Source organism: Oreochromis niloticus, linkage group LG7 (genome assembly GCF_001858045.2).
Source record: "Oreochromis niloticus isolate F11D_XX linkage group LG7, O_niloticus_UMD_NMBU, whole genome shotgun sequence".
NCBI classification, from domain to species: domain Eukaryota; kingdom Metazoa; phylum Chordata; class Actinopteri; order Cichliformes; family Cichlidae; genus Oreochromis; species Oreochromis niloticus.
Window position 1 is genome coordinate 28,699,426 of NC_031972.2, and position 25,671 is coordinate 28,725,096.

The 25,671-nt window shown below is 37.5% G+C and overlaps 1 protein-coding gene across 2 annotated transcripts in view; it reads right to left on the reverse strand.

Annotated features, from left to right (window-relative positions):
- The window catches only part of LOC100707965 (leucine-rich repeat transmembrane neuronal protein 4), a 103,045-nt gene that overhangs the window by 72,177 nt on the left and 5,197 nt on the right, over positions 1 to 25,671 (reverse strand). The window contains exon 2 of one of the 2 annotated variants that reach the window (XR_003221065.1): positions 21,391 to 23,016. Coding sequence is in view for 1 of the 2 variants with exons in the window: in XM_005470374.4 (XP_005470431.1) it covers positions 21,455 to 23,016 (1,562 nt within the window). In the remaining variant the exon portion in view is untranslated. The remainder of the gene's footprint in view (positions 1 to 21,390; positions 23,017 to 25,671) is intronic. The other variant, XM_005470374.4, reaches the window with a different exon arrangement.

A 25,671-nucleotide genomic window follows, 5' to 3' on the forward strand; every position in this document is an offset into this window, starting at 1 on the left:
GTGTGTATCATGCTGTGCAGATACTTCCAAAGAGCCAAAGTTGTGTCAGCAGCATAATCCAGTTGTTTCTGTCATGGACGCACACACCCAAAACTGCTCTTCACAATTTAAAAACCTAGATGTACAGTTACATTATAGGCTACTTTCTAAGGAAGGTGAGAGCCCTCTAGGGGGTGAAACTGAACTGTGTTACATATTCCTCCTTATAGTATTTAGATGGTGAAATAAAGGTCAGAGTTGAACATCACAAACGCTCACCCTGTGACGCCAACATAGACTGCATGGATAGACACAGAAACATTTTGTGGCATGGGTTAGCTGTTATATGTGCCCCAAGTAACGATAATTTTGAGCAGATGGGTTTAGGATGTGACTTCTTTTTTGCAACATTTATTAAATCACTCAGATGAACTCAGTTACGGCAGTGGGAGTATGCAGTCTCACCTTATCCAGAATCACACCTGTGATACATTTGATCCTTGGGATTTTGTGGATAGTGCAGTAAATGTCATAAACATGATGGCTTGTTCTTATCTTTATAGACAACCTTGAGTTCTTAACCTGTGTATTTGTTCTGTTGGACAAAGTAAGATTTCCAGTGCCCCTTTTTTCAGCACTTAGCAAAAAGACCTGGCAAACTTGGGAGTGTCTAAGGATGTAAGACTGAAAACTTTGGCCAAGATGTTAAACAAAGATGTTAGCTATTAGAAGTACAACAGACTATAAGTTTACCCTCCCTCCCATTGCTTTATAAGGAACAAGCAAGGGGAAAAAATAAAAGGTGCAGAATTTCTTAGCAGCTGAGAGTTAGAGATGAAAGATACAATGCTGCTATCGCTGCAAGGACAGAACGAGTATCCCTTTCATTTATGGCATGGACAGAACAAGTGTCCCTCTCACTTATTGCTGTGTAGGGGGAGCAAGTGCTTGCATAAAGGTTTTATCCCAGGCAACAACTCAACATTAATCAGAACAAGGGGTAAAAATTTCCCAGTTGTCATGGAAACATCCACTGCCCTGGTAACATTGCCCTCATTGTGACAGGCACTTCTTTTACAACGACAGGTGAAATGAAAAACAGCCAAGTCTCATTCTCTGCCAGTCAGCCATTATATATGAACCCTGCTCTCCCCCTCTCTCTCTTATCCATTTCACATCTTTTATTTGTTGCTCCCATCTTAGGAAGACAAACCTCCACGTCTACCTTCTTTTTGCTCAAAGAAAGCCAACACAAACTCAGAAGTTGTTTATAGTGCACAAACAGCTTGCTCCTGGGGTTGTGGTGTCCCAGAAAGCCTTGCAAATGAAGTGGGAGATTAGCTTTCTTAGATCCCCCCCAACCCTTTTTTTTTAAATTCCATTCCAAAGACAGAAGAAATGCATGCAAATGTGTGAATGTTGATGATCACTGTTTCTATGAATTTTTTTCCTTCTGTGTAACAAACCATTTAAAGAGAAATACTGAAGTGCCTCGAAAGAAAATAAGGAATAGCATTTAGGTCAACAGGTGATGTATATAACTGATAGTGCTTACCCAGACGCTTGTTCAATATAGCCAGGATGTCTTTCTGCTACCTGCCTTAACTTAACATAACATCGTCAATGAGGATAGGGAGTGACACCAAAGTGGCTATCAAGTCAGTTAGTTAACATAGCATTTATCAATCTAGCCATCACATGAAAGGAATGGTGTTGGCAGGATCCAACAAATCATAAATATGGATTATATTGGTGACAGAATGTTTGATTTTTCAATAAATAAATAAATAAAAATAAATCATTTAAGGAAAATATGAAGTGGAAAAACACAGCACACATGGTCTAACAACACAGCTGCTGTAGACAGATCGGAGGTATGAGTCTTTAGAAAAAGAAGGAAAAAGCACTGTTCACTGGTATAATATTCAAACCAGGGTGTAAATGTGAGTGTGCTTTAAGCACTTAAGGTCAATAGTGCTACTATATACAGTATGAATAAAGTTTCTCCTAAAGTTTTGCAGGGAAGGAAAGCTAGCAAAAAAGCTTACTGTATAAGTTAACAAACATACAACAATCAAGACTTACAAAAATCAAAATTTGATGGATTATAATTGTTACAACTAGACAAAGACAAACTAATTCTTAATAGAGCAAACAAGGATTAAATTCAAGCAAAAAATTAAGGAAATTCTCAATACTCTCACCACACATTGAGGACTAATAAGGGGAATGGGGCAGGGAAGAGTAACAAGGTACATGTGAGTATAATCACAGGAAATGACTGACATGAAGTAAAACTAAATTAAGACACAAGGAAATAAAGACTAAAAAATACAACAGGAAACAATAAATGAATAAATAAATGATTGGAATTGATAACTGGGAACTCAATTAAACTAAATAGTAACTAAACTAGCCTAATACCTAATACTGCACTAACCTAATAAAAAGTGGCACCACTGAATACTAGCTGGAACAAGAAAGTAAATAAATAAAACACCAGAAACTAATAAATTGTACAGTATGATGGACAAAAGGAAATCTCTAACTAAATCACAAACTACAGGATAAAAATCAGGAAACAGAATTCCTAAAAGAATAAATTTCAAAACTCAAAACCTACACAAAGCCATAACAAAATTATGATTTGGGTAAAAATAAGTTTTAGTTTTTATTCTTTTAGCTGTCCTCTAATGAAGAGTCGCATGAGAAGTTGCATCTAAATATCTATATTTATGCCTGATGTTCATCAAGGAAAGGCAAACTATTAAAAAACTGTACTTAATTTTTAATGGTTACATTTAAATACTTTAACCCTCCTGCTCTCTGCACTCAGAGGTCCAAATAATCTTCCAGGAGTGGTGTCACTATTTTCTGGAGAAAACAGCATTGGTTCATCAAACTGGTCAATAGGTGGTTATTTCATAGCTGCTGATCTCTGATTTGGAGTATTATCCGCTTAGGAGCAAGTTAAGTCTGCAATATAAGTTGTCATGGCTATGTATCCAGGTAAGAGGTGAATGCCTTCATAACAGGATTAACCCTGAAGTTAGCTGGATAAGCTCAAATCCAGTTAACAGCACAGGCCACTAGTGAACAACATTTACAGTATACTGAGAATAGTATTTGGCTTATAATCAGTTTAAAAGCCTGAACAGGAAAAATAAAAACGCCATACAAAGAAACACTAAATAAAAAACAGCCTCAAGTGAAATGAAATTTCAAGCCACTGATGACAGATATATGCAGCTTAAAAAATACAATAGCACCATTTTAATGAAAGTTGGGTTACTCCTGATGCACAACAATGCCTTATATGGTGAAAATATGAGTGGAGGATGAAGGAATTGATACCACTGACAGGCCTCCATGGTCTTATTACCTAAAAACTAAAAGAACACGTCTGGGATATTATGTTTCGGTTCATCTGATGTGATTGTTACAAGAAGAAAAAATACATTGACCGACTGTATCCTTCAGTTTCTCATATCACACAGTATCAGACCACATTAAGTCACGTCCCATCTACATTGTTCATTTAAATCTTCAATTATTTCAGTCTGTCAAAATCAAAAATGAAAAAAAAAAAAACGTGTCTGTAACTCCAGCCATAATCTTGACCTCTGTCTGTCTAAGGCAGGGGTCCCAAACTCCAGCCCGGTGTCCTGCAGGTTTTAGATCTCACCCTGGGTCAACACACCTGAATCAAATGATTAGTTCATTACCAGGCCTCTGGAGAACTGCAAGACATGTTGAGGAGGTAATTTAGCCATTTGAATCAGCTGTGTTGGATCACGGAGACATCTAAAAACTGCAGGACACCGGCCACCGGGGCCTGGAGTTGGGGACCCCTGGTGTAAGGTATAACATAAACTAAACTAAAAAAAATAAGTAACTTTACAGAACAATGAAAGGAAACAGATTTTATATATTTTGAAGAACTAAAATTCAAAATAACTTCTTAAAAGCACATCAAGAAATAAACTCAGTTTATATTGGCATAGCTGGAAATCAAAATAGATGTACTTGTGTCACATATTAAACTTACATGGTTCATTCAGTACGTTTCTAAAGCACTAGCCGGATCTATAAAACCAAAGATTTGCTAAAGTAACTTATATTTTCTATTGTTAAACTTGTGTCCAGTGACAGTACTGGATTACTAAAGATCTGTAGCACTACTAGTGATACAGAAGTGTCCTAATTACATCAGCGTATTTCTTTAAACGAAACAAGCTCGTGTAATTACTACATTAGGGTCTCTCTCTTTTATACTTTGTTAATTCTTTTAACCCAGCAGAGGTGTACACTTCCTTGGTCAAGTTTCTGAAGGCAGGTGTGGTCCTGCATAACATGTATTACACAGATCAGGCCTTAAGTAGATCAGTTCATTCTGGAAAGTCCACTGTTAACTGCAGCAAGGGAACTGTTTAGTGTTCAAGTGTCTACTTGTGGGTATTAACCAAACCTCATATGGAAAGTAGGCCATGCAAATGATGCCGAGCAGGCCTCTGGAAAGAGAAGGCTATAGAAAGACACAGATAGAACCAAAAACCCACACAGAAAAAATGGGCCACACTAAACCACTTAAAAATAAAATTAAATAAAATAGGAAAAAAACCCACCAAAAATATTCCTCAAAGAGAAGATACAAAGCCAATGAAATAGAACAAGAAATGCGGGATAAAAAAAAACTGTAAACTGGAGCAGACTCAGAATAAACAGATTTATGCTCACTGCTCAAGGAGTGTAATGGTTAAGCCTGCAGACTGCAGTGTAGTGGTGACTCACTACATACACCAGTTAGAGCACAGAGCCTTGAAAGCTCCAAGATCTCAGGCCCACACAGCCTTGGAGTAACCTGGGATTACAGACGAGGGTAAGGAGCTAGAGGCTCACCAAGCTGTTACACAAACCACCAAAAGCTAACAACAACTGTGTTGTCCACATTTTTCCTAAAGAGGGATCACCCATCCACTGGTTTCCCAAAGACCAAGCTACAACCAGTATACACCATAATATTTCTAAATTAGACATGTTAAACTACATTGTTGAAAATGTTCATATCAGTAATAAACCTTTATATTTCCACTTTAAATTTAAAGAAAGATTGTGCCATCCAAAATAAGCTGCAGGATTTTAAATCTAATCTGAAAAGGAAGTTCATAGGAAAATGCCAGCCAAAGCCTCATCTAATATGGTGACTAAGGTTTGACATTTGAAGCGTTATTATGAGGAGGGCATGAAAGTAAAGGGGATTTTTAGCATCTAGAATTCAAAGGACATCTTTACATCAACCCTTTCATAGTCTACATACAAACTATCCCCTCCAATTTGAAATAACTGTTAAGAAATGGAAATGCTGTATCTAGCTTTATATTTGCATGTGTGTGTGTGTGTGTTTATATATATATATATATATATATATATATATATATATGGGTAAATTGCTAGGGATGAATTGAATTGAATTCAAAGACACCCTGAAAATGAAATTGAATTTTGCTGAAAATTCATTTAAGCAGCTCAAAATGATACTCAGTAGTTTATATGGCCCTCATATCCTCTGTCTGTTGCAAAAACACATAATTTCTTCCCGCTGGTTTAGTTAATCTACAAAAACAGATAAGAGATAATTTGACAGGCATAAAATAATATATTTATGCCTGTCAAAACTTTTTTTTAATAAATTTGGTTCTTTGTTAGTTTGGGGGTGTATTTGAATTTTGAATGTTGAAAAGAACCATCAGATTTTGCCCTGCCATGCAATACCATGGCCATCACTCATCAGTTGACCTCCCCAGAGCCTGCACCTCAAGATTTTTGAAAAAGTGTGAGATCATTTTGACAAAGAAGAGAACAAAACACAGCCAACATCCAAAGAAAAGCTTTGGAATGTCTTTTAGAAGTCTGGGGAAACTTCTATTGCATGTTGCATTATATTAGTGCAGTTTCACGTTTCCCTCTTCTCTGTTGCTCTCAGTTTATATATATATATATATATATATATATATATATACACATATATGTGCGCATATGTGTGTATACACCTTTGAGAATGACAAGAGAGAGGGGTGGTTTGGGGGAATAACGATTAAAGACATGGAGAGAGTGAGAAAGTAAAAACTGGCAAGTGGTGGAAGTGCCGCAGGGATGCAAGATGACCTTGATACACAAATAGTCCATCTTTACTTGTGAAAAAAGGGAATTTGATGAAAATCCCTTAAGATATGTATCACCTTATGGTCCACTGTTAGTAAGGTAGTTCTGTTTCAGGTAATTTTCACCTTTAAATCAATCACTTTTTCATGTCTTTTCTTTTGAACCTGATGAAAATATGGGAAAGGAACTGACTATGACACATGTGCACTATTAACAAAAACCTCATTAACTTGAACTTGAATTGCTTTTAGGAGTACAGTACAGTGTATAGTAAGTTGTGAAGCAAAACTGAGAGACAGTTGAAGAGACTGATGCCTCTTTATAGTCACTGCATACTATATCTGGTTCTACTTATCATTTCAGCAAACAGATTTTTTTCCCACTTATCCAACAGAAAGAGCTCAATAGTAGCATAGATATGGATATGATAATTTGTTAAACCTGTTTTAAATTGAATATTGAGCACAGTTTTAAGATTTAATTTAGTTTCCACAAACTCCTGTGTAATATATTTGCCTCTTGCCAGTTGTATATTCTTCAATAACTATAGTCCCCAGTGTTTAATTCTTACATGTGGACAGGTGGTGTACAATTGGAAGGGTAAAATTTGAAAAAGTAAATGATAAGAGAAATTGTACTGAGAATAACAACAACAACACCACCAATAATAATAATAATAATAATAATAATAATAATGATAAAGCCAAGAAGACGTAGACAAAAAACACTAGTCTACTGCTTAAAAACAGGATTATTTTCAGTTTTATCAAATCAAACAAAATCCAGTGTTTTTGGTTAATTAGATACATCAATGTATGAATTTTGCTTTGTTGGTAAAAACAAAAACGGATAACGTAATTATACAGCTCATTATAAAATCAGCATAGTGCATGAGAATGTCAACAGTTAGTCTTGATCAGTATTCACAGCACAGTCATTTTGAATGGTCATTGCCACTAGTGGAATAACTGTCTCATTATTCTGGGCACAGAGCGAGTGGGCTGGGTTTCGTTGCCCAGCGTCATTAAAGTCAGCCTCTTTGGTTACAGTTACTGCCATATTCAATTTTCCAACCAAGCTGGAGGGATGCATCCAGTGCTCCTCTGTGCCAGTGTTTGCAGATTAGGGTTGTGATCTGCAAGCAGGAGGTGCATCGTTTGGGCTATTGTCCCAGTCATCCAGTGACCACCTGCATTGTGAGACACTACATGCAGTACATCAGTACATAAAGGTGTGCAGGCAATCTCTGCCGCCTACAGGTGTCAATTTGTATGGTCCTCTAGTGGCGACACAGGCAACAGCAGAGACAACCGTAGCTTTGCCTAAGCTGCACTCGGCAGCACCATGTGTTTGCTTATCACCTCGGAACATACTGCCATTCGATGAAGCCTAAAAATATGGTAAAACAGACAGAGCAAGAGACAGCAGGAGAAAGTGACAGAGAAATTTAGATGCAGCAAAAAGAATAGACAGCTTATGAGGAAAAAAAGAAAAGCAAAGAAGGAAAGGAAGCATCAGAAGATTGGTAGGTACGTCATGGATGGGAGAGGGACTAATTAAGGAAGGCTGGATTAATTAGGCTTCCAGTCTGCCTCCCTCTCATACTCCCACCGAGCTTCATGCCAGCTCAGGCCCCAAACCAACTCCCAAAAGCAAGGCCTTGTATTGTTCCACAGATTTCCCATTCATTCAAAGGAATGTGTGTTTTCACTCTCAGTGAAGACCACCTTGGGGCTTAAAAATATTCTGGATATGTGGTACATTACAGTAAGCACCTAAAAAAAAAGGACAGAAATAATCTCTCATTAATTTTACTTGCATATCTACATAAAATGTGTTGGAAGCCACATTTGGTTACCTTAAATTTCAGACACACAACATATCTTAATTAAGCCCCCAGACACACACACCTAGGGACAAAAGGTTGCTAAGAAAAAAAAATGTCCTCCCTGACTGATTGGCAAGTGGCTGCTGGAGGTTGGAAGTTGCTAGGTGAAATTGGAAAGAGGGTACTGCACCAAAAACCTCCTCCTTGTGATTGCTTTGGCCACTAGGGGATTGCCACATTCAACTATAGTTTACATAGAAGAAATTGGAAATTTACAGCATTTGCCTTCAAAATAAAAGTTGTGTCTCACAGCTCCAGCAAATAGTGTTTTTTTATTGCTCTTTTCACAATTTCACTACTGTTCGGGGAGCATTTGGTGTGTGTTTGCATAAACATCACCATCCTCTATGCAAACTGTAGACAAAACTGGCAATCTGTTAGTGACCAAAGTAACTGCAAGGAAGTTATTTGTGTACGACTGTGTAACAACGTGTGATCAATTTCACCTTGTAACTGCATGCAATCTCTAGCAACCATTTGGTGGATGCACATTTTTCCCAAGTGACTTGTGGTTGCGAGGAGGTCACTGACCACTGGCTTGTGGATTGATTGATTGATTGATTGATTGATATAGTGGGGCCAAAAAGATGTGTCCTGTAATTTGCAACTATACCACAATTTTAATATTTGTATTAATATTAATATTGCATGAATAACATATCTAATAATACTATTTGTATATTTTATATGTATTTATATTTTTACACTCTTTAGAGATTTAATATCTTTGGAGACTCTCTTTAATCACCCTTTAATCACCATCTAATAACATATCTGGAGTAGGTGGCACTCATAGGGATCATTCTTTCCGTGGAAGAAGAGGCATGTTTTTTCCCCTTCAATGCCTGATGCCACATTTCAGGGCTGGCAGAGGCGAGGGCTGAGATCTTTAAAAGAACTATTCATTGACGGCACGTTTGCCTCATTTGAACAGCTGACTGATAAATACAACTTACCCCCCTCTCATTTTTTTAGGTATCTACAAATACGACACTTTCTTTCAGGCTCTATCCCAGGGTTCCCGAATAAACCCCCCAATGATGTAATGGATGACATTATGTGTTTTAACCCAGTTAAGAAAAAGGCCATATCATCAATACTTGTTCTGATTTTGCGCCTGGGTTCTTCTTCTATGTCTGTAATTAAGCGATCCTGGGAAGAGGATCTTAGAATCTGTATTACTGAAGCAGACTGGGCCAATGTTTTAAGTAATATCCACTCGTCCTCCATGTGTGCAAGACATTGCCTTCTGCAGTTTAAAATAGTGCATAGGGTTCATCTCAGCAAATCAAAATTGGCAAAGCTGTATCCTCAGATTGACCCAACGTGCGAAAGATGTAAATTGGCAGAGGCCACCTTGATCCATATGTTTTGGTCCTGTCCCAGAATACAAAAGTTCTGGACGGATGTCTGTGGGGCTTTGTCATGCATATTTGGAATGAGAGTGTCACTCAATCCACTTTTATTTTTATTTGGGGTCAATTCCGATGGTCTGGCGCTACCAGCAGGTGGTCAAAGACTTGTTGCCTTCTCTACACTATTGGCAAGACGTCTAATACTTTTGAAGTGAAAGGACGCAGCCCCGCCCACGGTTTCGCATTGGGTTAAGGATGTATTATTTCATCTTAAATTAGAGAAAATTAGGTTCGTTTTGAGAGGCTCTGTAAAGAAATTTAATAAAGTCTGGAAACCCTTTTTCATATTTTTTGACCAACCATCTACACAGGTTCAGGAATGACCTTTATTTATTTATTTATTTTTAATTACATTTGTTTGCTTATTTTTTCTTCCTTCTTATTCTGTATATCTTGGCTGGTGTTATTTTGCACTGATTGAAAGTTTTTTCCTTTTAAACTTTTGATTACTTGACAGCGAACAGGGGTGTTGTTTGTTAGGGTGGGTTTTTATTTTATTTTTTCTCCCCTCTTTTACTTTTATTTGATGCTTTGTTTTTTTGTATTTCATTGTGAAAAATAATAAATATATTAAACACTAAAAGCTGGGTTAGCTTAACAAGTTGATAACGAGCTTTGTGTGACTGCCTATTCTGATTGCCAATGTAAGGGTAAGTGAATCCAGATACGAGAAAGATACCCTGGCTATTTTGAACTTGCTTTGTAGTATAGGGCCCAGGTTAGGTTCCAGAGACAGATATGGAATCACCGTTTACTGATTAATTTGACCAATTATTTTTTAATAATTGGATGCAGCTCAGAGAATAAAAAACTAAAACAGTTTCTTAAAGATTAATTCAATTAAATTCTTGATTAAAATCCATAAGATTCTCCCGTGTCTTAAGATACAGTTGTGATATCATAATTCTGTTAATTTCTGTTAAAGTATGACTGGTCAGTTGTTGCTAACATCGAACCTTTTCATGTGACCAAGCTTGCACATATATAGTTAACCCAGGGTTTCCCAATCTATGTTTCACACAGATGCATGTTCTTGCACACAAATTAGAGTAAGCCTTTGTAGCCTAGTGCCACCCAATACCAATGACATTCCCTTCCTTTGAACTGACCTTAAACTTCACAAGGCCAGTTTCACAAGGACATGTGGAGCTCCTGCTTCATGTGTCCTCTTTTTTTAATTAACACATGTTCTTGTTGCATGCAGAACATGCAAAGGTTGATTAATTTCTCCCAAGATAAACACACATACAAACACATTTCCTTCTGTTCTTAATGGATTTAGCTAGACTGCATAATACAGTATACTGTATATTATGTGTTGTTTTATCACCCCTTTGATGCGTTGACTTCACATGCTCTGTTTGCAGTGGAATAAAATTTAGTGTTTTTTTCATTTCATTTAATAAACATTCACTGATTTATCTTTCTATCCATTCATTTTAAAATGGCCCCAGTTTTTTAAGACTATTTTTTGAGACACCATAACACTTAAATAAACATAACTCTAAAAACATGAGTGTGACTTGAAGGAGCATTGCTTTTCCTTCAAAATGCATTTGCTGGTGTGTTATTTGACATATTGAAAACAAACAAACAAACAAAAAGCAGACTCACAAATAGATAGAAGTCTTTACACAGCTACTGGTCCTAAGAGAACTTTTGCATGTTGTGCTCATCTTTTTTCTTCTCCCATTCACCTGTTTTGCACATTGAATTAATTTAACACCTGCTACTCATGATATTGAACTAATGTACAAAGTGCTAAAAGTAAGCACAAAGTTCACGATCCAAAGTCAATATGAAAATCATAGGTGTGGTGGGTGTGTGTGTGTCTCTCTTAGTGTACGTGTTCTCAGCAATACATCTCTTGATGTTACCCCTAAATTCCAAACTCCTTGATGTTGATGACAGAGAAACCCTCTCCAAGCCAGAATGTAATTAAAATCTGCCTTTAGCTTTCCTTCACATCACATCCTTGGCTCCTTCTAGGATGGAATATGATGGGATGAATATTTATTGTGGGTCTTGTCTCTGAAGGGCTGCATGGAGAGGCTTGAGTAAAACAAAGTGGGGAAAAAAGCTGGTTTTGCCATTTCTGGCCTGATTGACGCTCCAGCTTGCAGCAAGTAATTCATTCTTAGAGGGAGGCACAAGTACCCCGCTCCTTCTCCCAGCACAAGTTTATGATAATCCTAATAAATTATGATACGCTGCACAGACATTAAAAACTGTGATTGGCACTAAATCAAACAGGCTGTGCCTCTCAGGTCAGAGAGAGCTGAGTGAGTGAGTGTGTGTGTGTGTGCCCTGCTCCCCCTTCCAACTATCAATTTTTCTACGTCCTTAAATCCTACATCACTCCTAGTCCACCTACCGATTTCTCTCTCTTCTCTCTTTTTGTCTAATCCTGTCTTTGGCTCGACTTGTAATTTTCCATTGCTTTTCTGTGCCCTTTCAGTAGCACACCTTTCTTTGCAGCTGACTTGATAAATCTAGGTGACAGTGTAAAATGTTCCACTGGAAAAGAAAAAAAAAGTCTGAGAAATAGAGTACCGCCCTCAGTACCCTGGGAGTGTGTGTTACTGTACCTTCTCCGTATTTGTCATGATTCCCTGCACTGCTCTGTATGTACCTTTATCCTTTCTGCAGCTGATTTAATTCATGGTTGAATGGATAACCAGATTGACACCCACTACTTTAATCTTAGTCAAACACTCATGTGCACTCTGCAGATTATTCTACCTTCATCAGCTATAGCGGTCATAGGTCCAAAACATCAATTTGTTGACGCAAATCTGGTTAGCCTGATGTTGATTACTGCCCTGTGCTGGCCCTTATTATGAGGAAATTGAAAAAAAAAATCTTCCACCTGCCTTGATTAAAAAGAGCGAGCAAAAAAAAAAAAATCTGCTTAACTGTTTAATTTGTGGGTATTTCATCACTAGAAAAAATGTGGGAATGTAAAATTTCATTAGTATGGGTCAAGTACACAACTACTTCTGTAATGGTTCTCTCCTCTGAAAATAGCACTGCTAAAAGTTGATTATGTCACATGCGAGAAGCTGATCAGACAGATAGTTGGATTTAGATTTATATATATCTTATGCATAAGTTCAAAAAGGAAGAGAATCACTTATCTGCTTGCTTTCCTGCTGCTTTTCTGTTGTTTACATGTCTACCACTTTCCCACGCTGTCAATTATAATACTGACATCATTACAAGCCTCAGTCTTCATCATCACCAACACCAGCCTAAATATGTTAATTTCTCTATCTCGATAAATCATGTTGAATTCTTCCAACTGATCTCGCGGATGCTATTATCTATAGACACATACAGACACATAGCTTAAGTGGATTTTTCTAATCATCATCAAGATCATCATCGTCATTACCTGTGATCATTATAACATCTGAATTGACATTTGAATACAGGCTGGGGCGGTGGTTCCTAAGTAGCGTTAGCAGCTTCATGGCACAATCAATCTTTAACATATCCATTGTCGGTTTTGTCAATAAGGTGCTTTTATTATCTTGCTAATGTGATCGATAAGAGGGACCATTATATTTTACAGTCCTGCTGTTTACTGCTGAACATGACCTCAAACTACATGACATTTGATATGTTGACCATGCTGTACTGTAAAGAAGCTTTTGGATGGACTTGGTGTAATGGGAGCAATGTTCTCTCGTTCTCATTTGTTTTTCATAAATGCCTTGATTTGGACTGGGACCTATTAAATCTCCCTATTAAAGACAAGAGGCAAAGCAGTGCAAAGAATTACATATCAGTAGGTGGGAGTCAGTAGCCTACACTGGGAAAGAGAAATCAATACATATTAGCATGTGCACTATTGAAACATTTGGATAAAAAATCCTGATTTCATCTGGGGCTCCTAAATTGCTAAAACTGGTACTGGATGACGCTCTTTTTGTGTTTACATGATTTTCTTTACTGCTTAGAAATGTGGGGTCAGAATACAAAAGTGAAGCAAGAACAGAAGTGCTCACTCATGAGAGGTGGACATTTTCATGCAGTAGAAGACAACTTGATTCAGGATTAAGCAGTAAGACCACAGTGTGGGATGCTGGAGGATGACAGAGACAGGTAATTAACTAAAAATAATATGTGCTTGACACAGCAGAGAAAAGGTCTTTAAAAGGAAACAGGAGACACAACGGAATGAAACCTCAGAGAATAGCATAGATGAAGGTTACTTTTGTATGTCGACATGAGTGGATGCAAAACATGCAGGCAGCCTTCTCAACCACCTACATGCTGGAGAAGGATCAGACTTGAAAGGAAGAAGAAATTTCATTAGATTTCCACATCACTATATTTCAGCTACCCACACCCCTTCATGTACATTTTTTATGTAATGTACAGCATAAAAAAAACAGCAGTACATCACAGAAGCATCAGGAATTTGATGTTTGATTGCTTTTGCTACCTTGTTACATTTTTGATGGTCTGGTGCAACAGGTAGAAATGGAATTGCACTTACATGTGCACATGCCCTTTGATTTAAATTATGCATGTAACATGATTTGAGTGAACTGAATTTGAAAATGACAAAAAGTTAAATGTTCAAGTGTTCAATTTATTTATTTAGTTATTGATTTATTTTATTTATGTATTTATTTTTATTTTATAAATTTATTTATTTATTTCTTTTTTTTGGGGGGGGGGGGGGGGGGGGGGGGGGTGTTCTGATCATAATTAATATAGGCAATGTTTATTTAGTCTTTTGGTGAGCATACTGCGCTAATTGTACTGACTTTAGCATTATTTACACCATCTCTCTACGTCCAGCAGCAAATTGCATCCACTTTTTCCAAACTGCTTATCTAATTTAGGGTTGTGAGTGGGGGTGCTGGAGTCTGTCCCAGCTGCCTCAGGGCAAAAGGCAGGGTACATCCTGGACAGGTTTCAAGTCAATCACAGCCAACACAGAGAGAGACAATCATTCACGCTTACATTCACACCTGGTCATCCATCCATCCATCCATGTATGGTCACTTTAGAATTACCAGTTAACCTGGCATGTATGTCTCTACACTATGGGAGAAGGCCTGCATAGTCAGAAAGAACACAAAATCGTTTCAATCTCAGTTAAACAAAAAATAAAAAAATCCAACTTTGCAATGCAAATTCTGTTCCAAAGTGCCCTTTAATATAATAAGGACATGGCCACTTTCCTAAGTGCATTGAAAGTTTGATATGGCCACATGGCCTTAGGTTGGGTCTTGTACTGGACTTACTTTATTATGTTCAAAAAAAAGAAAGAAAAGTTTAGAGCCATCACTGATCAGAGGATGGACAGCTGTCGGTGGACAAAGGCCTGTGTGTCTTTGTGGACACACGCCTGCCAATCTAGCTGTCAGGTCTGGATGACTGCCTGATTTCTCTGGCTTTCTAACTGCTTCTCCTGTCTGCCTGTCGATTGCTCCATCATGTTGAATGTTCTTCTCTGCCAGGTTCACTTGCCCACCTGTCTTACTCCACTTCAACTCAGAGAGCCTGCCTGTTCTTTTTGCCTGTTGAACTTGCTGGACTTTAATACTGTCATCACCAGTGAAAGCAGTGGAGAGACAAGATGTTTGGTTACAATAGCTTTACCCCATCATTGGTTGCAGGTTGAAACTATTGGGATGAATATTCTTACCACATCCATTCAAACTGAATCATGAGCTTATGTTTCATTGCATGGTTCATAGGTAGCTATAAAAGCCCTACACAACAATACAAATATTTACTAAGAAGTACAACAAAAATACCCAGAAAGACACTTACATTTAATGGATGCACAGACCTGTGTGATTTTTTTATACTCTTACTGTAATATGCTCTTAACCCACACCACACTAAAAAGATAAAGCCTCTCTTTTCATTATAGCAGTTAGTTAATTAGGATGAACTGTAATATCATATAACAACTCTTTCAAGAAGTATGGAATTGAGACTTTTGTTCCTTGAAAGATGCAGTTTTAATTCCAAGTAATATTCTTGACACCAGGCCCCAAGAAACCTATTAACACAAACTATATAACTGACTTTGGAAAGTTAAAATATTTTCATCTGACAGCAACGTTATGCTACGATGACGGCCTAATTATACTTGACTTATTGTCAATTCATTAAATAGGACATCATTTTCCAGCGAGAGCAAACTAGCCTGCATAACTTCTGCAGAAGTGGTTGTTTGAATGGAGATTGTTTCGAAGAAGAAAGAAGAAAAGAAAAGAAAAGAAAAGAAAAGAAAAGAAAAGAAAAGAAAAGAAAAGAAAAAGTAATTAAATATGCCCATCACAGAGTTGGCTTGGATGGTTTTTATTTCTTCATTTTAAAGCATTTTAAGCCTGAACAGATGTTCCACTGCTGGTACTTAGTGGTCTACTTACATGCAGATCCATGGATGAGTCATCTTCATTTTCATATTACCTGACCCTAACTGATTTACAAAAAAAATAAAAATAAAAAAAAGATTTGAATTGAGTTACTAACAGGCAAAGTGGTTTTGGGTTTTGGGGCAGTTCAACCTAACTGAAAATGATACTATTGATTAGAATTTTAGATTGATTTTTTTGCTTGTTTTTTGTTTTTTACAAGTTGTTTGTATAGTGAAATCCCAAAATAAGTGTAACTACAATATCTCACTTCTTTCAGTCCTATACTGTATCTGAGTGCTGAATGAAGATTCACTTTTTCTGATAATAGTGAAACAGCTTGCCCTATGTTTAAGAAACACACAGAAAAAAAAAAATACTCATTAGGCCTGATGGATAAAATCAGCTACTAATATCATTATATGTTTTATATGCTATGCAAAGCCACAGAAATCACCAGAATCCAAATGAGAAGAAATATACCCTATAGCAAAGTGATCAAATTGGTTGTAAGGTTATGTCATACCATACTGCATACCAGTGTGACAGTTAGTAGATAGGAGTTTAACTGTATAGAGTCAAGCTAATGATTGATTGATCTTGTTAATGTAGAAGTCTTAGAAACTACAGCATGAAATGGTTCAAATGGGTAAATATGGAAAAAGGGAGAAAAAGTGTTTTCAAAGTGTTTTACAATATTATAAATATAGATTAGATTTATGTTAATTGCTGCATTTCTGTAGCAACTGAACTGTTTCTTTAATATGAATAGTTATCGATATTGCATGTTTTGGGCTCAGAAACAGTATGTGCATGTATTGGATAATAGTTACAAACTTTAGAAGCATTTTTTAAATTGATGTAACTGAAAATAAACATTGATAATTTTGGGATGTGATATTACTTGTTCTCTTCTAAGTAAATTGGCTGGACTTTATAAAGCAGGCCATTTTTCAACCACAGAGGAGTGAGGTGATGGTGTGCAGGATGGTGGTGTCAATAGCAGAGGATAGTAGTAGCTGGTAAAACATGCAAGACACTTCTGTAAAACAAATGAGCTCTGCTTTGATAAATGGCTTTGAAAGTGAACGGACCAGTAGGAGGAAAATAATAATAAATGCTGTGCAAGAGGGCACAAAGCAAGTACATCAGATCCAAATTGTAAAAGATTTTTTGATGAGTTTCACAAAAAGAAGAAAAGATAACAAAGGCAATGTATCAGGAAGCTTAGCATTAATGATGCACTTGGGTTGCTTTGTAAAAATTGTGAGGAAAAGAAAAGTGGCTTGCCTCTTTTCCAGGTAATGTAATTGCTATATTGGTGCTCTAACACCCTCATTAAGCATGGATCAAACAGCAGCCGAGAAAGCAGCAGCATGGAACCAGAGTGTGAAACAGACAGGATTAGTGGATGAGAGAGATGTTCTCTCACGCGCAGTGCATGTTTGAAGTCTCCCACATGGCTAATTGTAGACGGAAGACACTAGCATTGAGAAGTTCAGCCTCCCCACTGAATCACAGATAGCTCACTTGCCCTTGGCTAGCCTCCCAGTGTTTGTGTTGATTTTTTTTTCTGAGCAATTAACAATCTGACACCATAACCTCGGACTGACAAGAGAGGGAAAGAAAACAGGGAAGGTACTTCTTCCATTTCAGTGCAGGATCTATTAGGACTTTAACCTCTGAAATGTTGACATATTCTAAAGGAAAAAAAACAAACATTTAATTTTGCAGCTTTTTAGTATGCTCTCTAAGACTCAAATATTCCACAGAACACCAGCTATAAAAAAATATTATAATCATATTACAGTGATTATTATAAAGTTCAAGAATGCAGTGCATATAATTAACATGTGTCTAGTATTGATTTAACTCTCGGTTAATCCTATATAATTGGCTACAGATGTTAGATAGTTGCCCTGTAAGAGGCTGTCCAGGGTGTACTCCAAGTTTAGGCCAATGACAGCTGGTATAGGCTCCAGCCCCCTGCAACCCTAAATTGAAAAGCAGCTAAGAAAATGGATGAATGATGGATATGGTTGTGCTTCACTATTCCTCAGGTCTGGACTATATCTTTTTCGTTTGGTTGGTTGTTTCTTTTTGTACTTGATCACAGTTGTTGTATGAATTATGAATTATGAGTTCTTAATAACTAAATGGATTACAGATTATTAATTTTCTTAATTTTCTTTATTAATTTTTACTTAACCAATTGTTTAAAACAACTGATAATAATTATTAATAAATAGATTTAAAATATTTTCAAAATAAGTAAATATCATAAAAGATAAAGTAAAGAAGAAGATATCATATAATTCTTTTAATTTGTATTTTTTTTTATTGTCAAATATGTCTGGGCAAAACAAAATAGTAATGCAGTGATAATCAGCCAGGGTGACATTATAGTAAGTGGGTAACTGTAGTTTGGAAAAGGTCACTAGAAGTATCAGAAGAAGGGATGAGGAGGGTGAGTCAAAAGGGCATGTAGCACTCCTGGTACCAGGAATTAGTTTCAGAAATTGCTAAGAAAGGGAATGCATGAGGTGTGCTGGTGGTATAATCAAAATCTGTATCTAAGAACAACTTTGTGTACCATGCAAAAAATGTACATATATGTTGTTTACTTGTGATTTTCGATGGGTCAGCAATGCAGAAAAAAGTGGCCAGATCTTGATGTCAGACACTAAAAGCAGAGTGAGCCACTGCCAAGATTAGTGCTGCCATGGATGTAATCCACCATGCATGGTCTGCAAACCTATTGGTTTGGAGATGCCATACTTATGATGACTACTAAATATGATAAGCTACCAGTGAATCTGATGGAGAACCCTGGAATACTATGCATAATACTATATAATACTATGCTCAAACAGTAGTGATTTCTCAATCACACCCTAAAGCATACTGTGCTTCATCCTCTATTCTGTTTTACAAAATAAACACGCGCATTAATGAATACCATACTCATCTGAATATTTTTACTTAAATGATCAATCAAGTGAGAAGTACATAGAATGATAGCATGGAACTCTAATAGAGTAATATGATATCGAACCTCTTTTTAGCACTTTAAGGCACTTTCATATTGATTTTTTTTATGTTAATACATTATCCATTTTTATATACATTCTCAGAGTGCAGCTAGAATGGAGGAGCTCAAAGTATGTTGGAAAATTGCTATTGCACCATCTTCAGGCAATTCACTAAAAAAGCTCCTAAGCTCCAATTCGTGTCAAGTGGACCTGGAAAATGATAAAGGACAATCATGTGAAGAGGTCCTTGGTTACTATATAGTGATGGAATAGAATCAACTATATAACAGAAATGTTAAGAATAAAACAGGAGGAATAAGGAATGCCCCCACACAGGAAGGATGAACAGACATGAGTTGCTATATCCTCAAGCCAGAGAAGAGGAATTGAGGCTGCAAGGTGGGCAGAGTGCAGCTGTGCTGCTGTGTTCTGGCAAGTGATTTATGTCTATGCAAAGGCAACAAAATGTAGAAACAAGATTGGAGCACATTCTGAGATGAACTTAGGACTTTGTGGATGGCTGACTGATAGTTCCTGTCTCCACTCAACAATGTTCTAAGATAGCCCAAATAGATAAGGCTGAAGGGAAGGCATTTTAAGTATAGCTTAAAATTGTTTAAACAAACAGTTCAAACTATTTTAAGGAATATAGCTGCAGCTAAAAAAGCTGTAGAAGCCTGAGGCCAAAATGGAATAATTTGACATTAACTATTCCCTATAGGTGTGGCAAGTTAATTAGGAGAATCTAGAATGCAGCAGCAAGAGGCACTGAGGAAGGTTTGAATGGAATATAATTAAATAAATGCACCAGTAGACACTGGAAATGATCACAACAAGGAGTCTATACTGTTACATATGCTACCTCTTCATATACCTAGCTTGAATGGGATATTTAGATCTGCATGTTCTAAATCAATTTTTAATGAATAATTTTAACATATAGTTAATATTTTTTAAGTAACTAGTATTTAAATTACACAAAGCAGCAACAATAACACCAAACTACATGAGATCCAAAACAACCCTATAATAAATGTTAACTCTTTAAACTGAGTATTTCAGTTTGGGTTGAAACCGTAAAATGGTTCAAAAAAACGCAATTCAAATAAATAAATGTAATAAAATTTAATACATTTAAAAATAACCAGGTCAAAGTCAATATAAATCAGTGTTATAGAATGAAATGCGTCAAGGGGAGGTCAGGGACAGTAACAACATGGCAGCTGCTCTTCTTGTAATCAAACCCTGAGAGATACCTGCAAGAATCACATGTTACCAAGTGACCTGCATCCAGGGAAGCCAGATAATCAGTAAAATAAATGAAAAAGAATGTGGATGATCAAGCCCATTTACTTAAAGTTGAAAACTCTGTATAGAGTCATTCAATCAGAAACAACCTGCAACCCACTGAGTAAAAATATTATTCAATGGAAGAGCCAAGAAAAAGAAAAAAAAGTGCTAATAATGTCACAGTGTAAAGAATTAAGCTATCTCCTGCACAAGATCACCCTGACACCCATCCTTAGCCATATGTTAAAAATGCCCTGGTTAAACAGTCTTTGAAAATACTGTATATTTCAAAGGAAGCTTTGCTTCTGAAGAGAAATAAAAAAAGTTTAACCAAGAATGATACCATGTGTTAGGTACTCAAGAGTGTTGAAGCTACAAGCAAAAGGAGACGACCAGCATTCCCATACTATTATAGTCTGTAAATACTGTTTTGAAGAAATTCACTTGCCTGTGTAAAAGAAAATTCAAAGGATTCTCACTCCTGTTGGGACTATCAAAGGCTGTTTTTTTGTGTGTGTGTCATTTTTTTTCATTGCCTGTGTGAACTGAAGTGTGAAGTATGCATATGGTTTATGCATGACTAATCAATTAAGCAAAGGAGTAAACAAGTGAGTAACTTCAACAACTCAATAAGAAAGGAAGGTGGAAAACAGAAGTTCTCTTTGGGGACAATAAGATTAAGTATTTTCCACCAACCTCTCAAGTCATACAAAAATGTGAAGTCACCAACTCAAGGAAAGCTCTCTTCAGTGACAAGAGTCTCTATTAGCATTCACATCCGGTGTCCATAAGTGAATCTTCCCACCATTCGGCTATTCTCTACTCACAATACTTCTCATCAAAAACTGAATAAAGGTAGAGCAAACACACAAAGCAGAAAGTCTGTGATTTGCAAGCAAACAACTATCTAAACACGTACAAATGTCTAACCACAAACAGCGTAGCTTAATCTCAAGATTACGAGGAACAGGGTATGTAATCAGTCTCATTTATCTGTATTTCTGTACCATTCTGTGGCAAAACAAACATTTGCACCTCAGCAGAGATTATGGCTTAAGCAAATACACAAACAACCATGTGAAAGCAAGAGATAACTTCTTATACACACAGTAATGCTGAAGCCATCTCTTTTCATTCAGTAATAATCCATGGGAATACAGTATTTACTAAACCTACTGGGTTAGGTTAAGTAATCAAGTACCAGACTAATTTTTTATTAAAGCAGTGTAAACAATTACCTCTGGTCGCATCATTGTGGACCGAGTGTTTTTTTAGGAGTAGTGGCGGTGGTGTGGGTCATACCTCGCATTCTCGAGAGCCTGAAATGGTATAGGTGCAGGGTCCGGTCCCATTGACAAGCACATCCATGGCCTCAGAATTGGTGGGCTTGTAGTCCACATAGTACTCCTGCAGGGGAGAGCTCAGTGTGCGCTCCGTCTCTCTAGTTTTCTTGCGACGTTTGCGAGCTGCTGCCGAATGCTCCTGCAGTTGCTTGACACTGCTAGGATAGCGCTTCCATGATACATATATTACTAACAGGATCATCGCAACAGAAAGAAATAGGGCAACACTTCCAGCCACAATCTTGTGGAAAGACACAGGCTCCAAGTCTTGCTCTGGGGGTAGTGCTACAGGTGGAGTAACTGCTGAAGATGTAGGACCCCTAAGAGATCCCTCACCTCTCTTTCCAGAATCAGTGGGTGAAGCAAGGATAGCTGGGCGATGCTCAGTTTGGGCAGGGACACTAGATGGGTTTGAAGGAATACTCACTGTGAGTGTTGTTGCTTGGTTTGATTTACAAACACCAAAAGCTTCAACTGCATCCATCACTTTTTCACCCTGGGCTTTCTTCGGGGAGGCGCAAATCATGGTGGTTTCCTTTGCCCCTCTAAAGTTTCTCAACCAGGCCACCAATGGGCAGATGGCAGGGCCACAATCCCATACATTCCCAGCTAAGCTAATCATAGTCAAAGAGATCCAGGCATCAACAACCTCCTGGGAAACATTGGTCAGCTTGTTGGAATCCAAGTTGAGTGTTTGCAGGTTGGGTAAGCATTGGTAAACTGCAGCATCTACTTCTGTCAGCTCATTCCCCGACAGATCCAGTTTCTGGATGGAGGCCCAGGTCCAGGTCAGGCCCTGGTTCATAGAGCGAATCCGATTCCACTGCAGGTAAAGAGCCCGCAGATTGTAGAGGCGAGGAAAGTGAGAAAAATTGATCTTTGAGAACTGGTTATGCTCCAGATGCAGCTCAGTGAGTTTGACCAGGCCGGAAAATGCATTTCGAGTGATACTGCGCAGACGGTTGTAGCCTAAATCTAGGAACTCAAGATTTCTGCAATCTTGGAACAGACGCATTGGAATAATTTTAAGAGAGTTTGAGCGTATGTGAAGGCTGAGAAGCTTCCGTAGGCCCTGGAATTGTCCAGGCTGCAAGGCTTGCAGTTTATTATACGACAGGTCCAAATTACGCAAATTAGGGACAGGGTGGAATGTGGTATTGTGGAGAGATGTGATCTTATTGGAACTCAGGATCATTTCTTTAAGTCTGCGGACCCCCTGGAAGGCCATTGCATCCACAGATGCAATGTAATTATGGTCCAAATAGAGCCAGATGAGGTGGTTGAGTCCTACAAACTGGCCTGCACGAAGACTGGCGAGGCTGTTGTATCGTAAAGACAGGCCCTCACAGCCTCCTGAGAGGTTCTTGGGGACATCACGAAAGGCGCTTGACTCACAGTAAACAATTTTTCCATCACAGCGACAACTCTTGGGGCACTGGCGCTCACTTAGAGATGGATTTGCTGCCAGCCACACCTGCATCAGGAGTTGGACCACTAGCCAGCGACGCCGCAGAGCAGAGCCTATAGTGAGGGAAGGGAAAGGGACAAAACAAAATGGAAAAGAAAAAACAAAAAAAGATGGGGGGGGATATAAAGAAAAGACTTAATACAAATTCGAAAACATTTAAGCCATATTTTTTAATTAATTTGATAAACAAATAAATTTTTTCTTTTTGTATGAGTGGACAGAAAATCTATTTATTCACACCCAGATGGCTTTTTACCCATGAACAGGGGCCACAATCTTAGCAGTTTTAGCAACAACTTCTGATGAAGTGTCCTCAGGTAAACAACAAGTGCTGTACCTGCACTTATACATTTGGATGACTATTTTTACTTATGAAGTCAGTATACTAATACAAAAACGGAACCTTTTGACCTCCATAATAAACACAGGAATTGTTGTGGATGCATCTGAAGGAAAAGTCCCTCACAGTACAGCAAAAATATTTAAAAAAGGTTAAAACCAACTTCACCAAACAAGAAAGTCAGGACAAAGCATAAGTGCTGTTAAGGATGAAGGATCCATTTTCTTAGCCACTCATCTGATTTACAATTATGCAAAAACAACCTCAGATGAACAATAACACTAAATGTTATTTCTTTAAAAGCCTAAATGCTGTGCAGACTACATGCAGTGGAGAAAAGTACGCTCTTACTGCTTCCATAGATTTCAAGAGGGTAAATTGCTGCCACATGCTACTAATCGGCAACGCTTGATTAATTGATATGCATTGTAATTTTCCTACCAAATATTTGGATAGCTGATAAAAAATGTGCGAGTTTGGGGTTTCAGAATTTTGCCTACGGACATTACAATATGCAGACTGGAGAAACCCGACCACTGACCTTTGGATTAGTGGATATTCCACTCTACCTTTTAACCTTCTCCAATGATGTAGGAAATATTTTCGTAGCACATTTTGGGCCCATTACTACCAGTTATTTATCACGTAAATGCCACAGCTTGCCTGCGTATTGTTGCTGACCATGTGCATTCCTTTATGGCTGCAATTTTCTATCATCTAATGACTACTTGCAGCATAATAATGTGGACCATGTCATGACCAAAAGTCATTTCACTTCAATGGTTGACAGTGAGTTAAATGGATTTCAATGGCCTTTCCAATCAGCAAATTATAATCCAGTAGAATACACCTTTGGGGTGTGGTACAATAGGAGATTCAGGGCTTAATGTGGATGTGCAAATCTGGATTTTATGATACAACAATATCACCGTGGTACACAATCTCAAATCAACAATTATTTTAATGGACCCCCACATTGCATTATTGTGTTCCTAGACAACTGAATAGTGGATGCATATCTTTGCAATATGCTGGCTTTAGTACAGAAGCACCTTCCTAACACAGCACCATAATTTCTGAGCTATAAAGGAATAGCAATCTATTTTCAAGATCATTATCTTAGCTTCTACTATGAGATTAAAATCTGAAAAACACATAGAGAAGAGAAAAGGACAAATTTCAACCTTTCAACCAAAGAATAATTTAAGAATGCACTGCCTTAAAATCTACTTTTGTTAGGGATTCCATTATCAATAAGTGATATAAAGAAATGTTATTTACTTCATGGATATATAGTTTTGATGTCATTGTCTCTGCAAGTTTACAGTGAATACACACTGAAAATCAATGTCCAGAGAAGAAACTTTACACAATCATATCTTTATCTGCATTTATATTCCATTGTCCTATAAGCAGTCATTGTACTAAATGCAGGAACAGATAAGTCATGAAAGGGAGCCCGCAAAGAATAAATTAACATTCAAGAGCTTATGGTTGTGTATGCAATCCTGGAGGCGTTTCAATTTAGACTCCAGACATTTCATTTTTAACCAAACAGAGCAGTACAGATTTAGTGTGAATCATCACTTCTGCTTTCCACAGGTCCAAATATAAAAATCTGAATTAACCCCATGGGAACACACAGCTCACCTCTGGTGTAGAAAACAACCACCTGAAATCCAAATGTATCTGTGGAGAATGTCATGGCCCGCATGTGAATGATGCATAGAATTCTTAGTTTTTAAATAGTCGGGTGTTGTGAATGCACAGAATTCTTGGTTTTGGGGTTAGATCTTCTGTTTTAAAAACTAGTTCAAAAGTGAAGAAAAGGATTAAGTTCTGTGATATCACGCCTTGTTCTGTGATGTGACCGAGTTCTTTCCAGTACAAACATTCCCCTTTACAGAGCCAATAATGATCTGTTGTTAAGATACACTGATTTTCTCTTTGGCGAGGTAGTATGAGGGAATTCACTTCTTTGTGTTTCTCAAGGCAAGATCATCAAGTGTGGACTTGATAACAATCATCACAATGAAAGAGGTTATTATGTCAGGACGGAAGTTGTCCATGGTTTTAAAATGTAGAATATGTCTATATGGCATAGATGTGTTAAAACATGGAAGACTTTGGGGATAGCTTTGGTGTGTTGGTGATTTAAATTTTGTAGTTTTTTTGTAATCATAACAGGATTTGTCATAAATGAGTGCCTGACATAAAGTGGCTGAGAGGCGTCATGTAGCATATGGTATCTAACATAGCCATTTTGCTCCTTGCCAAGCATCTGCCGATCCCATATGGGTATGGTATGTGTATTTGTCTGTGTCTAAGAGTGTGATGGATAGAGACACATTTATTGTTTGTTTTCAAA